This window comes from Babesia bigemina, assembly GCF_000981445.1.
Source record: "Babesia bigemina genome assembly Bbig001, chromosome : I".
Lineage (NCBI taxonomy): Eukaryota > Apicomplexa > Aconoidasida > Piroplasmida > Babesiidae > Babesia > Babesia bigemina.
Window position 1 is genome coordinate 2358197 of NC_027216.1, and position 12496 is coordinate 2370692.

General features: G+C 56.3%; 7 protein-coding genes across 7 annotated transcripts; 2 read left to right on the forward strand and 5 right to left on the reverse strand.

The window, feature by feature from the left end:
• Positions 1-374: 374 nt before the first annotated feature.
• Positions 375-1381, reverse strand: BBBOND_0110630 (hypothetical protein; the record flags this gene model as incomplete). Its single annotated transcript, XM_012911497.1, has 2 exons — positions 375-1242; positions 1371-1381. The coding sequence occupies 2 exons, from the start codon at positions 1379-1381 to the stop codon at positions 375-377; spliced, it is 879 nt and encodes a 292-aa protein (XP_012766951.1).
• BBBOND_0110635 (hypothetical protein, conserved) lies at positions 393-1133 on the forward strand (the record flags this gene model as incomplete). The annotated part of the gene is made up of 1 exon (XM_012911498.1): positions 393-1133. One exon carries the CDS (start codon positions 393-395, stop codon positions 1131-1133), a length of 741 nt encoding a protein of 246 aa, XP_012766952.1.
• A 172-nt stretch (positions 1382-1553) lies between the features above and the next one.
• BBBOND_0110640 (UPF0465 protein C5orf33 homolog) lies at positions 1554-3315 on the reverse strand (the record flags this gene model as incomplete). Its single annotated transcript, XM_012911499.1, has 5 exons — positions 1554-1719; positions 1756-1981; positions 2019-2774; positions 2812-2979; positions 3015-3315. The coding sequence occupies 5 exons, from the start codon at positions 3313-3315 to the stop codon at positions 1554-1556; spliced, it is 1617 nt and encodes a 538-aa protein (XP_012766953.1).
• A 285-nt stretch (positions 3316-3600) lies between these two features.
• Positions 3601-6489, forward strand: BBBOND_0110650 (cysteine desulfurase, putative; the record flags this gene model as incomplete). Its single annotated transcript, XM_012911500.1, is given in 13 exon segments — positions 3601-3876; positions 3915-3992; positions 4031-4173; positions 4185-4302; positions 4340-4534; positions 4574-4717; positions 4753-4881; positions 4917-5106; positions 5146-5245; positions 5269-5381; positions 5419-5694; positions 5735-5924; positions 5961-6489. 13 exon segments carry the CDS (start codon positions 3601-3603, stop codon positions 6487-6489), a joined length of 2481 nt encoding a protein of 826 aa, XP_012766954.1.
• Positions 6490-7026: 537 nt separating this feature from the next.
• On the reverse strand, positions 7027-8406 carry BBBOND_0110660 (translation initiation factor 3 subunit 2, putative; the record flags this gene model as incomplete). Its single annotated transcript, XM_012911501.1, has 8 exons — positions 7027-7226; positions 7264-7387; positions 7423-7479; positions 7517-7804; positions 7842-7941; positions 7981-8134; positions 8179-8224; positions 8317-8406. The coding sequence occupies 8 exons, from the start codon at positions 8404-8406 to the stop codon at positions 7027-7029; spliced, it is 1059 nt and encodes a 352-aa protein (XP_012766955.1).
• A 150-nt stretch (positions 8407-8556) lies between these two features.
• BBBOND_0110670 (hypothetical protein, conserved) lies at positions 8557-9841 on the reverse strand (the record flags this gene model as incomplete). The annotated part of the gene is made up of 2 exons (XM_012911502.1): positions 8557-8704; positions 8742-9841. The coding sequence occupies 2 exons, from the start codon at positions 9839-9841 to the stop codon at positions 8557-8559; spliced, it is 1248 nt and encodes a 415-aa protein (XP_012766956.1).
• Positions 9842-11347: 1506 nt separating this feature from the next.
• On the reverse strand, positions 11348-12359 carry BBBOND_0110680 (HAD superfamily hydrolase, putative; the record flags this gene model as incomplete). The annotated part of the gene is made up of 2 exons (XM_012911503.1): positions 11348-12042; positions 12083-12359. The coding sequence occupies 2 exons, from the start codon at positions 12357-12359 to the stop codon at positions 11348-11350; spliced, it is 972 nt and encodes a 323-aa protein (XP_012766957.1).
• Positions 12360-12496: the final 137 nt, after the last annotated feature.

A 12496-nucleotide genomic window follows, 5' to 3' on the forward strand; every position in this document is an offset into this window, starting at 1 on the left:
GCGTTGCTGCAGCGGGGTAAAACAACCGCGATTCGTTCTACAAACATACGCACGGATTCATATAATTCACGTGGAACCCCTGCCCGCATTATGGACCGGTTCGTTATCATTCATCCTATGTTAGCTCTACACACCGTTGTGTGTTACACGCACGTGTCTACCCTCCCTAGGGACATACGCACCTGAAAACACGCCACCAAATAGTGAGCACTGTATCTGTGACTTATTTCACACCGCTACTGCCGCCGTGATTGCGTGACGTCGCCTTCATTTTTGGCGTGCCCCCATGTTGCTCCGTAAGGTCCCGGGCGGGTTGGCGGGGTTTACTTCTTGGTGCTGTCTTGCTTTCATTGGAACCTCTCGCAACGTTCATTTTACCACTGCCACACACAATGCCGGACTTCAAGGTTGACCTTAGCAAAGTCGCTAGCCGCGAGGGCCTCGTCGAGCTGAACGAATACCTTGCCGACCACAGCTTCGTGGCCGGTTGCAAGGCTCCCTCCACCGACGATCTCGCTGTGTTCCGCAAGCTCGGCAACTCCCCGGGCGCTGCGGAGTTCGCACACGTCGACAGGTGGTTCCGTCACGTCAGCACCTGGGCCCAGAATCCCCCCGCTGACCTCGCCAAGGGATCCCTCCCCGTGGAGGAGAAGAAGGCCGACGACATCGACCTGTTCGGTGACGATGACGAAGACGAGGATGACGCCATGAAGAAGAAGATGGAGGCTATGAAGGCAAGCAAGGGCAAGAAGCGCGAGGCCGCCAAGTCGTCGCTGGTCATCCACATCGAGCCCGCCAGCGTGGAGACCGACCTCGACGAGGTGCTGCGTTTGGTCAAGAACATCAAGATTGAGGGTGTGACGTGGGGTGAGGCCTCGGCCAAGATCCCGCTCGCCTACGGTATCCAGAAGTTGCAGGTGTCGTGCACCATCCTGGACGACATCGTCAACACCAACGAGATCACCGACCTGATTGAGGAGCTCGGTCTCACTGAGGCTCAGAAGGAGGAGCGCCGCATGAAGCAGGAGGGTGGCGCTGACGACGAGTCGGACTACGACTCTGACGCCGACAGCGACGACGAGGTCGTCGGTTTGGTCCAGACCGCCAACATCGTCTCCTTCAACAAGCTTTGAGTTGACGATACTTTTTAATGGATTCCTCTGGGTGGTGCCATTGCGGCACCGCCTGTTACCAAGGCACTTTTGCCAGTCTATATCGTCACCATTGCGGTAACTAACCCCGCTAATTTCTTAACATCCGTTTCCTCCAGCGTATTGCAACGATGTGTATATGCTGTACAGTGTGTTGTGGGTAGGCAGACTGCAAATTCAGGGACGACGCGCATGACCCCAACGGGCTGCTGTGCAAACAGTTGCGACATGGCAGCAGCGCCCTCGTGATTGCGCGCAGGGGCTACACTACAAGTACATCCGAGAATGCGGTAACGTTATTGCTGACGTGCACCGTCAGCCACGTTTACATTAAACTAGATTAGGCTATTTGTCACGGCAGCGGCAGTTTGCCATTTATGGCAACACTGCACTTACAAAAGGTCACACGCAGCTCCATATGGTGTCCGATTCGAATGTCTTGAGCACCACCACGTCGCCGTAGTCGACCTTCATGATCCTGGAGCCGTCAATGACGAGTCTGGCGTTTTTGGACAGCGACAGCAGCTTGACCTGCCGTCCCATGAACGACGTCGCGTCGACGGTGGACCTGTGATCACTTTGCGGCAGTTCACCCGTGACTTACGTGTCGCTGATCGACTCGCGTATGATGCATTTCAGAGTGCTTTGCGACGCGTCGAACACGAGGCCCGCATTGTGCTCCTCGATGGCCTCGCGCATCATCTTGGCATCGATCACCTTCGCCGCCTCCTTGGGGAATGAGCGGTGGTTGATGAGATGGTTCAGCAGCCGGAACCCGTTGTCCATGCTCATTTTGCACATGTTGTAGGCCCACGCCGTGGATCCCGTGCCTGCACGTCGTGAATGCCCTTGGCTCATTCCGCCCACCTGTTGACACGAGCACGCCGCTGCTTTTGACCCGTATGATCGGCAAGGCGTCCACTTGCACCAGGCCGTAGAAGGTCTTCCCGAAATTTTTGTCTGCGATGATGACGTCGTTCACGGCGCCGTAGGGGATGACCCCGTCGCCACTTGCGCAGGCTTCGGCATCGAGGTCGTCCTCGGTGAAGCTCGACTCCGTCCCGCAGAAGAGGTTGTCCTCTATAAAGGTTGAGTCTCCCTTGGTCGCCACGATCTCCTGTTCCGCGGCGCTCTGCCTCTTGAACATTTTGATCCGAATCTTCTGCCGCGCAACGGGCACGTAATCGCGGTTCACGATAAGCCGTTCGAGCAGGCTCCCTACATAGTCATCGTAGGTAATGTTGTAGATGTTGGCGACATGCTTGGATATGACGGTGCAGTGGTCCCGCGTGTCGCTGCCGTCGTGATGCGTATCGCAAAAGGAGGCCTTGGTGAGGTTATTCCACTCCTTTTCGCTGATGGTGTCGGATGCGCACTCCTTCCTGATGAGCGCATCCGACTCGGTGAACCGGATCATGTTCTGCTTGGGCGAGTCGTCCGGCTCCGTGCGCTGTTCGCCGGAATAGCGCCGAAACACCATGCCCCCCCTCTTGAAGTAGGACATGCACATGGCCCCAACCGACCGTTCAGGGTCGGTATTGAGTCCAACAATCCAGGGTCGCTGGAGAGATGTTTGCGATGGCGGCAACAGCGCCGCGGCCTCGAGGAAGGTACCGTCCCCGCCTGCGATGGTTAGCCCCTATACCGCACAATTGCGTACCCGCACTGATAATGAGGTCGAGTGAGAAGCCGGACCTCTCCAAATCGCTCAGCACGAGGTTGTGCGACTGCGCCTTTACGGCGATGGTGCGGAGGCGGTAGCGCTCCTTCAGAAGGCGCATGAGTGCGTCCATGATGCCCAGGTGTGTTCGGTGGGTCCTGTAGGCCACTGAGACTTTATAAACATTGCCGTGTTGCACTTACGTGGAAACCGTTCGCGAATCTCCGAGTCGGTCAGTCCATTTTTGCGCTCCAGGTCGTATTTGGTGATTTTTTCCAGCACAAGCACTTCTTTGATTTTAAGCTGCTTGAACTTGTCCTGTAGCTCACTGCTGATCGGCGGCTGTGTATTCCGATCGTTGGCGTGTCCGAGCGATGCCCGTGCTAGGGACAGGAGCGGCCGATGGGTCCCATGCAATGAGTCGCATCGCTGCCGACTGAGAGCCGACGAGGCTCCTCCGAGCCTCAGGGCGCCCATATACGCCCTTACACACCGCGACATCATGATTCCATCGCCCGATGGAGCGCGTTCGCCAAGCGTAGGTGGTGTCAGCGAGTTAGGCGTCCGGCAGCTGCAGCAGGCTCTACATCAGTAGGCACAGTTTCAGCACATGGCATGCCTGGCGAGCATTGGCAACATTTTCTGTCCTTAGCCATGTCTAGGGATTCGCCTCGTGATCACAGGTGAACTTGCAGAATCTTCGCGCCGCGTTTCAAGTATTGTACATCCGCGTTTTAGCGGACAAAACAGGCTCCTTTGGAGTCGTTACGGCACAATGCTGCCCTCACTATGTACACACGCGGCTATATAGTATGCTTGGTGGCATTTCACATTTTTTCTGGCGCGTTATGTCTGTCTCCTACTGGCCGCCTGCGCACGTCTTTCCTGCACCCACCTACTCGGTACAATACGCTTCACGGCGGCCGCTGGCGTCTGAAGAGCGACGGTGCCGAGCGTGATTCGCCGTATGTGTACGAATTCCCAGCGTTGAACCGTCCGGAGTCGCGCAACCTCGTCTACTTCGACAACGCCGCCACGACACAAAAGCCACGTGCAGTAATTGAGGTAGGTGCATTTAACAAAGGATTCCACCCACGTTTCAGGCCATTCTGGACTACTACAGCAACCCGTGCGCGAACGTTCACAGGTCCCAGCACGATCTGGCCACATCGGCGTCCACAGTGGGTGTCTGGGATTCCTCCGCCAATGCCAGTTGCAGCGTTACGAGAGCGCCCGACACAACGTGTCCAGTTTCATCAACGCATCGAGCCCATCGGAAATCGTGTTCACCAGCGGAGCCACGGAATCGATAAACATAGTCGCAGGAAGCTGGTGGTGGGTGGAGAAGCTGCATGTGCCACAGTTGGTTGCAGCCGCGATAACGTGGGACCCGGTGACGTGATCCTGCTGCCTTTGTCTGAGCACAACAGCAACATAATTCCGTGGCAGCTGCATGCTAACGACAGCGGTTGCCGCATCGGTTTTATCAAGGTTCGTAACCGCCTTTCGTTCTGTATACGGCGTGCAGCTTACGGAAGACGGTTCAGTCGATTTGGACGACTATAATCGCCTGCTCGATCAAGGCAACGTTAAGCTCGTTTCATTGGCGCATGCGTCAAACGTGATCGGCCGCGTGCAAGATCTCTCCACGATCGTCAGGTTGGCCCACTCACGCGGGGCGAAGGTGCTGGTTGACGCCTGCCAGACACTCGGCCACATTCCGGTACGCCATGCAACATTCAACTAATCAGATATGTCACAGATTGACGTGTCATCGATAGGATGCGACTTCTTGGTGGGTTCGGCCCACAAGATGTACGGTCCCACTGGAGTGGGTTTCCTCTATGCGAAGCGTTCGATCCTGGATTCCATGCGACCTCATAGGGGCGGTGGCGGCATGGTAAAGGTATTTTGAAGTTTTAGATATGCCGACGTGCGCAGAACGTAACCACTACCCGGTTTGAACTGGAGGACGTACCTCACCGGTTCGAGTCAGGCACACCACAGGTTGCTCAGGTGATTGGTTTCTCCGCTGCAATTGACTTTTTGAGAGACATAGGGCTGTCTAAGGTATCCACCAGCGCTTATATTCTGACCTGCCGCAGATTGCCGCATACGAGCGCGAGCTTCTGAGTTACCTGCGTGACCAGCTATGCAAGGTCGCCACTGTCTACAGCCCGGCTCTGGATCCAAACTCGGATGAGCACTGCCCCATTGTTTCCTTCAACGTTGACGGAGTGAGCGCTTTCGATATAGCCGCACTGCTGGCAACACATAATATCGCCGTGAGAGCTGGTGGGTATGATAGTGTTGCGCCGTTCATGTGCGTTTCAGGGCAGCATTGCGCTCACATCCTGCACCGTGACTACCTTAAGGTAGACCACAGTCTGCGGGTGTCGTTGGCGCTGTACAACACCCGTGGGGAGATCGACGAGTTCGTTCGTCGCCTTTCTGAAGCCGTCGACCGTTTACGCACGGCGTCTGCACAATGACGCTCACCCGGTCCCTCGCACGGCTGAAGTCCAGGAGTCCTTACCTGGGGTTCTTCCGCAACACCCCTTTCTATAGAAGTGAGTTCGGCGTGGTTAGGCACGATATATGACTCAGGATCTGGCGGCGACTCTATCCTTAGGGTTAACCCCCGACTGGTTCCGAGCAAGCAGCTGGGAAAGACCTTGCTGCGCATAGGCACGCTGGGCATGGACCGCGCCAAGTTGGAACGCATACTGATCACATGTGCTACCCAGATGGGACAGGCGTTGGACGATGTGAACCTGAGCACGTGCCTCTCCTTGATGGTGCGACTGCAGATATCCAACCCGCAGTGCCTGGAGAGCCTGGTGCCGTATTGCTACCGGATATCCGATCTGGAGCGTGCCATAGGTAGGATAGCGTCAGATAGCAACCTTAAGCATCCATGCAGCCTGTTGTCACCTAATCGGCATGGTGCCAGGCAGCCGAGACTCGCCCAGCGCACGGGCATTCGTAGTACACGTGTCGCAGCGTGTTCCCCTCGAAGGCCATTCACTGCTTTTGCGCGACTTGGGGCGTTTATGCGAGTCTCTTCGCGTCCTAGACCTGTACTGTGAAGATTTGGGCGAATTCCTGGCTTCGTACGTTTCCTGATTACCATTTCACACCGAGTGCAGCGTGATTGAAGATGAGCTGATTCACTCCGAGTCCAGCGAGGACGCGGTGTACATTACGTCTGTTCTCGGCTATTTGGGTCGTATGGGAGTAGGCAGCGTGCCACTGTGGCGGCTGTTCAGCCGTTATACGGCCACGGAGGGTATCCACAGCAACCCGAGGGTGTTGATTAAGGCGTTGGAGTCGTTTTGCGACCGCCGAATCAAGCATGAGTCGCTGCTGAACCAGGCTGGCGACGCACTGGCCCTTGTGTTGGACTCGTTACGCCCGTCTGAAGTTGCCCGTGTCGCGGATGTGTACTCGAGACTCGGATTCTACCACAAACGGCTGGCCGAGGTGCTTATTCTTGGCGCGGAGCGTGTCACACCATTTCTGGACGCAAGCGACTCGGTGAAGCTGTTGCGAACATTCGTGCAGGCGTACTCGCAGCCAGGCACGCACGCTGCGATCACCCAGGACCCATCACTATCGCATCGCCATCGCAGGGCCCTGTACCTGACGTTCAACCGCTGCACCACAGGGTTGAAGTAGGTTTCGAGTTGTTTTGTACACCTTCTACAGCAATGTGAGCAAGGGTGAGCTGCTGGTAATCGCCAGCGCGATGCAACTATTGCCCTTTACCCCTCCAGCGTCGCTGCAGCATTCCATTCGGCGGCTGCTGGCCCGTGCCACTGGGCCCTGTGTTGAGCCTCGCGAAGCACTGAACCCATTTGCGAAAGCCGGGATACAGGAGCACCCACCATCTGCGGGCCAGTTAGCACATACGGCAGCCCCGGACTCGAGTCCACCTCACGTGCGGTACAACTCCAGACAGCTGGCCGCCATGGCTCTTGCAAACGCGCGGCGTCGCCGATTGCAGCTAACCAGCTCCGATGCAGTGCTGCTTTCACGCATGATCGAGCCTGACGCACAAGGTCGCGGTGCGGAGGCACCTCAGGCCGCGATACCAACATGACGTGAACGCCCAGCGTGCCCCGCCAGGCATTGTATCGCCACCAGGCTGCTGGCGTCACACTCGCCCACCATAAAACAAAATGCAGCTATTGTGCTAATGTTAGGATCATCTGTTCAGTCGTACTTGTCCAGGATATAGTCCTTGTCGAAGTGGTATATCCTGACGTTACCGTCCTCTCCTCCGCTGACGTACCCGTTACCCTCCGCCAGGAACGTCAGGGTGTTGATGGGACCGAAGTGCCCCTTGATGCTCCCAATCTCAACCTCGTGTATCAGGTGGTGCAGCAGCGCCTGGAATTTACCCTCGGAGGCGGCTGCAGGGCGTTCACAAAGGCGACGAGCTTAACGTACCGGTGGTTGTGACTTCGTCGGCCGACTGCCCTCCTCCCAGCAATATGTGTGCCTTTTCGACACGATCCATCTTGAAACACGGCGAAATGACGCACGCATTCAGCGGGCGGTCAGTTTTGTAGTTCTGCGCGGCATGTGGTCGGGCTGTGCACGGCGTACCTTTACGGTGGTCCAGTTCAGAGTTTCCCAGAGCTTCGCGGTACCATCCGAAGAACACTGCAGACAATTGCACTCGACGGTGGGGCGCACCTACCGACAGCATGAAGAGCCCGTAGAGGTCGAACGAGATGCACGTGACAGTCTGCGTGTGGGCCTCGATGACGTGGAGATTGGTGCCATTCTCGGCATCCCAGACCTGAGCGCCCTTGCCAGCGTGTAAAGCGTGCGTTACCTGTATCGTGCCATTCTCGTGGCAGGTGATGACGTCTTTGTCCAAGGCCCCCCAGTGGCACTGTATGGCTCTGGATCTGTAGCCCCTCTGTGTCCACAGGATGCGATGTTCAACGGCCAGACCGCCTTCCTCCGTCTGCTCGAAATCAAGCTGCAGGCGCATGACGCGGTTGCGGGCTGCTCGTTACCTTGTAGACCTTGAGCGCCATGAACACGGACTCTCCGAAGTCGTCGTGGATCATGACAAACTTGTCCTGCTTCTGCGGGTTGCGGTTCCACTCGACGTACCTAACGCAGTTTTACGCCGCTGAGCGTTTCGGTACTCACTTGCAGGCACCCTCGTCCTTTATGTCCGCGATCATCTCCCCCGTGAAGGTGTCGAGGATCAGGATCCTGGCGTCACCGGTCGCGGCGATGAGCATTTTGGAGTCGACAGTGACGTCGCACGCCCATATGGCACCACGGCCAGTGTTGTACTGCCCTGCGAAACGTGACTTTGCTGTCTACCGTGTGCGTGCGACCCACCGATCTGCTGCCCATTGTCGGTCCTCCAGAGAAGCAGACTCGCGTCCTGCGCGGATATAAAAACTAGTCGGTAAGTGGGACGCGGCCGAACGGCGATTTCGGGCGGCCTCGGCGCCTTTGCTCGACACATTCACGCACCTTCCCACAGGTGAACAAAAGGTCTCCCTCTCTGTTGGTCTTGACACACGTCAAGGGCCTGCGATGGCCTCTGAGGACTAGAGGTCGCATTGTGACGGGCGTTTTACGAGAAATGGCGGCTCCCAGCGGCGCCTCGCCGCCCCGCCTACATTATAGGGCACGCGATGGAATCCCAGCGCGCCGTCGCAAGGGCTGCCACGCCGTGGTTGAGAACAACTATTAGTACGATTAAGGTTGAATTTAGAGGTCAAAGGCTTCTTTGGTCTCGTGCGACTCAGTTTCGACGATGTCGGCAGACATGTATGTGTGGACTATAGCGTTGCAGATGCGTGACAGGTCGAAGCTCTCCCTGAGGGTTTGGTGGTTGGCCTCGGACATGATGCCGGAGCTGCGCGGAAATGTGGCGGCAAAACTGTGTGACTCACCTGACGAGGTCGCGGGCGATGGACATGAGTCCGGCCTTGGACTGCAGGCTGCAGCCGGTCTCCATAAGCAGGTACACGGTTTTCGGGGCCACGGCGCACGATTCCTTGCCGTTTATCATCACCACACCGCACTTAGACACGGCCTTGCAGTCGTCCAGGGCCAACGCAGAGCACTCGATCTCGGCGACTCTGTCGCTGCTGAGCTCCTCGAGCATGTGCTTCCCGTCCTCCAGGTCCTTCTGGAGCTTTTCGTTCTCCTTTTCAAAGAACGCTTTAAGCTCCTCCTCCATTCTCTCCAAATCCTCGGTGGTGGCGTTGTTGAAGGTGTTCTTCGCCATCTCGAACGCGTCCTCCAGCTGCTTGAGCTTCTCGGGGTCCACGCTGGACATCGCCTTGGTGATCTCCTCCGCGGTGGTGGTGTTGGTGAGGTCGTAGTGCATCACCACGATCCCTTCGGAGGTGGTGGGAATGAGGTTGATCGCCAGGTTTGCCGCGACGTATGCGTTGGCGAGGTCCTGTACCCCAATGCCGAAGCTGGAGGGGTTCTCCGAGCGCTTGCCGCCCTGCCTCACGGCGATGTCTTGCAGTGAGGTGGTAGAAGCGATGCCTGAGTCAGCGGAGTTGCCCGAGAGGCTCGACCACTCAGCAGCGACCTCGGCCTGGAGGCCGCTGATGATGCTCTCGGAGACCTTGCCGCAGTCCTCGAGGTCAGCCAGACGGAAGGAGAACTCAAGCGGTTCTTCCCTGCCGGTGATCTCCCCTTCGGGGTCGCTGAGAACTGAGCAGCCGCTTGCGGTGGTCAGAACCAGCACCTCGCCGAGCGGCAGCATCGCCTGCGCGGTGTACACCTTTTCGGGGTCCATGGCGGCCTTGCCTGCCGCGGCGTCGCGGAGGTCCCTCATGTACTCGCCAGCGTCGAAAGTAAGCGCTTCATTGTCTACTTCGTCCGCCCTCGAGGGCTCGTCCTCGGCGACGGTGACAACGGCTTCGTACTCGTCGATGACCGCGGCCGGCTCCTCACGACCGGCTTCCGACCTCGCGAACTGAGGCGCGAGACACAGCAGCAGCAGGTTTACGACACACAAAAGCTTTAGTTCCATCCTGTACTGCAAGTTTGCTAAGCGCGTTCGGAAGACGCGCGGCTGTTACGCCTTATTCTGTCTATATCCTCGGGTGCGTGCGTAGTGAGCGGTGATTCCACTGCACACACAACGTTTAAGCGATGGAATCTTGTTCGAAACTTGGTAAAACAGCACTATCACGGGTTTTGCGATAGTTAGGGTGCCCCCTAGCGGCAGCAACCCGGCGTACGCCGCGGCGTTCCACCCGAGGTGTGGAATCCTGCTTGTGGGGGTTCCAGCAATCATTGCGGGATCCCGTAGTCCCTGTTATGATAATGTTGTGGTGGTTAAATGCAGGGAGTTGCCGACCCATTTTCCCGGGAGGCGCTTTTGGGTCGCTACCCCGCAGTGCTCGGCAAAGCTTCTTGGACACGTGTGTCTTTCTATATTTCGCCTAATATTAGCGGTTGTGCGAAGATTTGTAGCGACGATTCACACTCAAACGATATACGACAGTGTATCCCGACGGAAGACAGAGTAGATCGTCGCCGAATGCATACTTTGGCGGCAGCGACTTGAGCGGCACACATACGTGCAATTCAGTCGGTCGATAATTCGGAGCCTTCCACGTCTCACTGAATTTGTGAGCTAAAGCGCATATAATGTCATATTAAAGAGTACGTAAAGCGATCTGGAAACAAAGGGGCACTATGAAGGATCATAGGCACACCGTCCTACGACTTGAGGCGATAATATTGCGATGCGTTTCCAATTCTCGCCGACTTCCGGCCATATTCAAAGACCATTTCGCACTTGGATTTCGTAAAGCATACATTTATATATCCGCACGGTATCACGACCATAAGTCCGAACGTAATTCCGGTATTGCGCCGTGTGCCGCAAACAACGTGCCTTCCACGGGTTTACGAATGGACCGAGCTTGCGAAGCTGCTGTCCACTAAGCGCCAACATCAGTCTACGGCGTATTTGGTGTGAGCAAAACCAGCCGCGGTCAATTGGTCTGAGGGTCTCCGCAGCTGCTCTAAAGTGCTGCTGCCAGCGCTAACTATGATTTAGAGGCCTGTTCGTCACAGATTGCACATCGTATAACGCAGCAACTAGGCTTATCACCATTCACGTTGCCTGCTATGGGCTAGAATGGCCATGCGCATTTCGTGCTGTGTGCCTGAGTCACCGTATTGTCAGAACCTTCCCTCCCGGGGGCAACCATCTTTGGGACTGGCAACTGGAAGGGGTCCCAGTGACGCACTGCGCGTGTTTCCACCTAATACAACACCAGCTAGGAAGGCTACCGATCACCGACTACATTACATTTCATTCTTTGGTGTCTGGATTCGCCACCACCCAGAAACGGCGACCAGTATCGAGGGTAGCAAGGCTCCCCAGACACACTGATAGGTACATTTTGCGTATAGTACGTTACAATTACAGGGCCAAGGAGGCAGGAGTTTGTACAGATCGCCGTCTGAGCTAGAGTGGTACAAGCATCCAGTGATGCGGTGGGCTCTATGGGACATCGTCACACTAATTCTGTATTCCACCATACAGAGCTTCCATGACAGTTCGGAAAGCTGCATTCTCGTTAGTTTGTTGAACGGTATATTTGGCGGAATCTTTCACCGCCTGTGATGCGTTGTCGACCGCGAACGAGTGGCGCACCAGCTGCATGGCCTCGATGTCGTTCGCGGCGTCGCCTATGTATCCACACTGATCTGGCGTCAGACCCAGATGTTTCAGAACGGATGCGATGCCACTTCCCTTAGTAATGCCCATGGGAGTGAGGTCGGTAAGGTCGTTGAGCGCACGCTTCGCGATGAACTCAACGTCCTCCATGTCCTGGAATTTGTGTGCCAAGTTATCGTAATACACCACAATGACCTTCATGATTTTGTCGGCCAACAGCTCATCCACAGTCCGGAGAGTGAACGGGGTTTGGAGCCCGAGGCTGGCGGTCAACTCGTCGAAGAAGGACATGTCGTCAGTCACCACGTGCCACTGGCTGCGCGTGAGGAACATTGTGTACTTCTCGTGTTTCGCCTCTACGATGCGGTCAATTATACGTTTGAGCGTGTCGGTGTTGAACACAGCTTCCGTGAGCACCTCTCCATTCCGGCCATACACGGCTCCGCCGTTGTAGTACACCCCTGGATAACCGGTGAATCCCAGCTTTTCTACCAGATCACGCGGCAACACACGCATGGCATCTTCATATCCGCGCCCTGAATCACCGATGAAAACGCTTTGCGGCTGTTAACGTACCAGTGCAGAAGAAGATGTCTATGCCGTTCTCAACGGCCCAGGAGAACGCGTCGAGGTTGCGCTGAAACATGGCGGGATCTTCCGCCAGGAAGGTTCCATCTATGTCCGTTCCGAAACATTTGGGCGGGATCTCTGGTCTAATGAAATTTGTTATCGCAACCGGTGCGTTGTTGCTGGAGGTGGCGTCATCGTCCATCTGCACATGATGGGAGGATGAAAAACGAGATGCCTCGCGAGCCGCGTTGGCATAGTCGACAGGAGATGGACAGAGACCCATCTCCCAAGCGCAATATTTTCGTCTCAAAAATCGCAGAAAATAGAGAATTTTTCCGCCTCTCCACCCCACACGATGACATTACACACAAACTCGCGGTGATGTGCAACCCACCAGGAAGACCGACCGGCGTCTTCTAG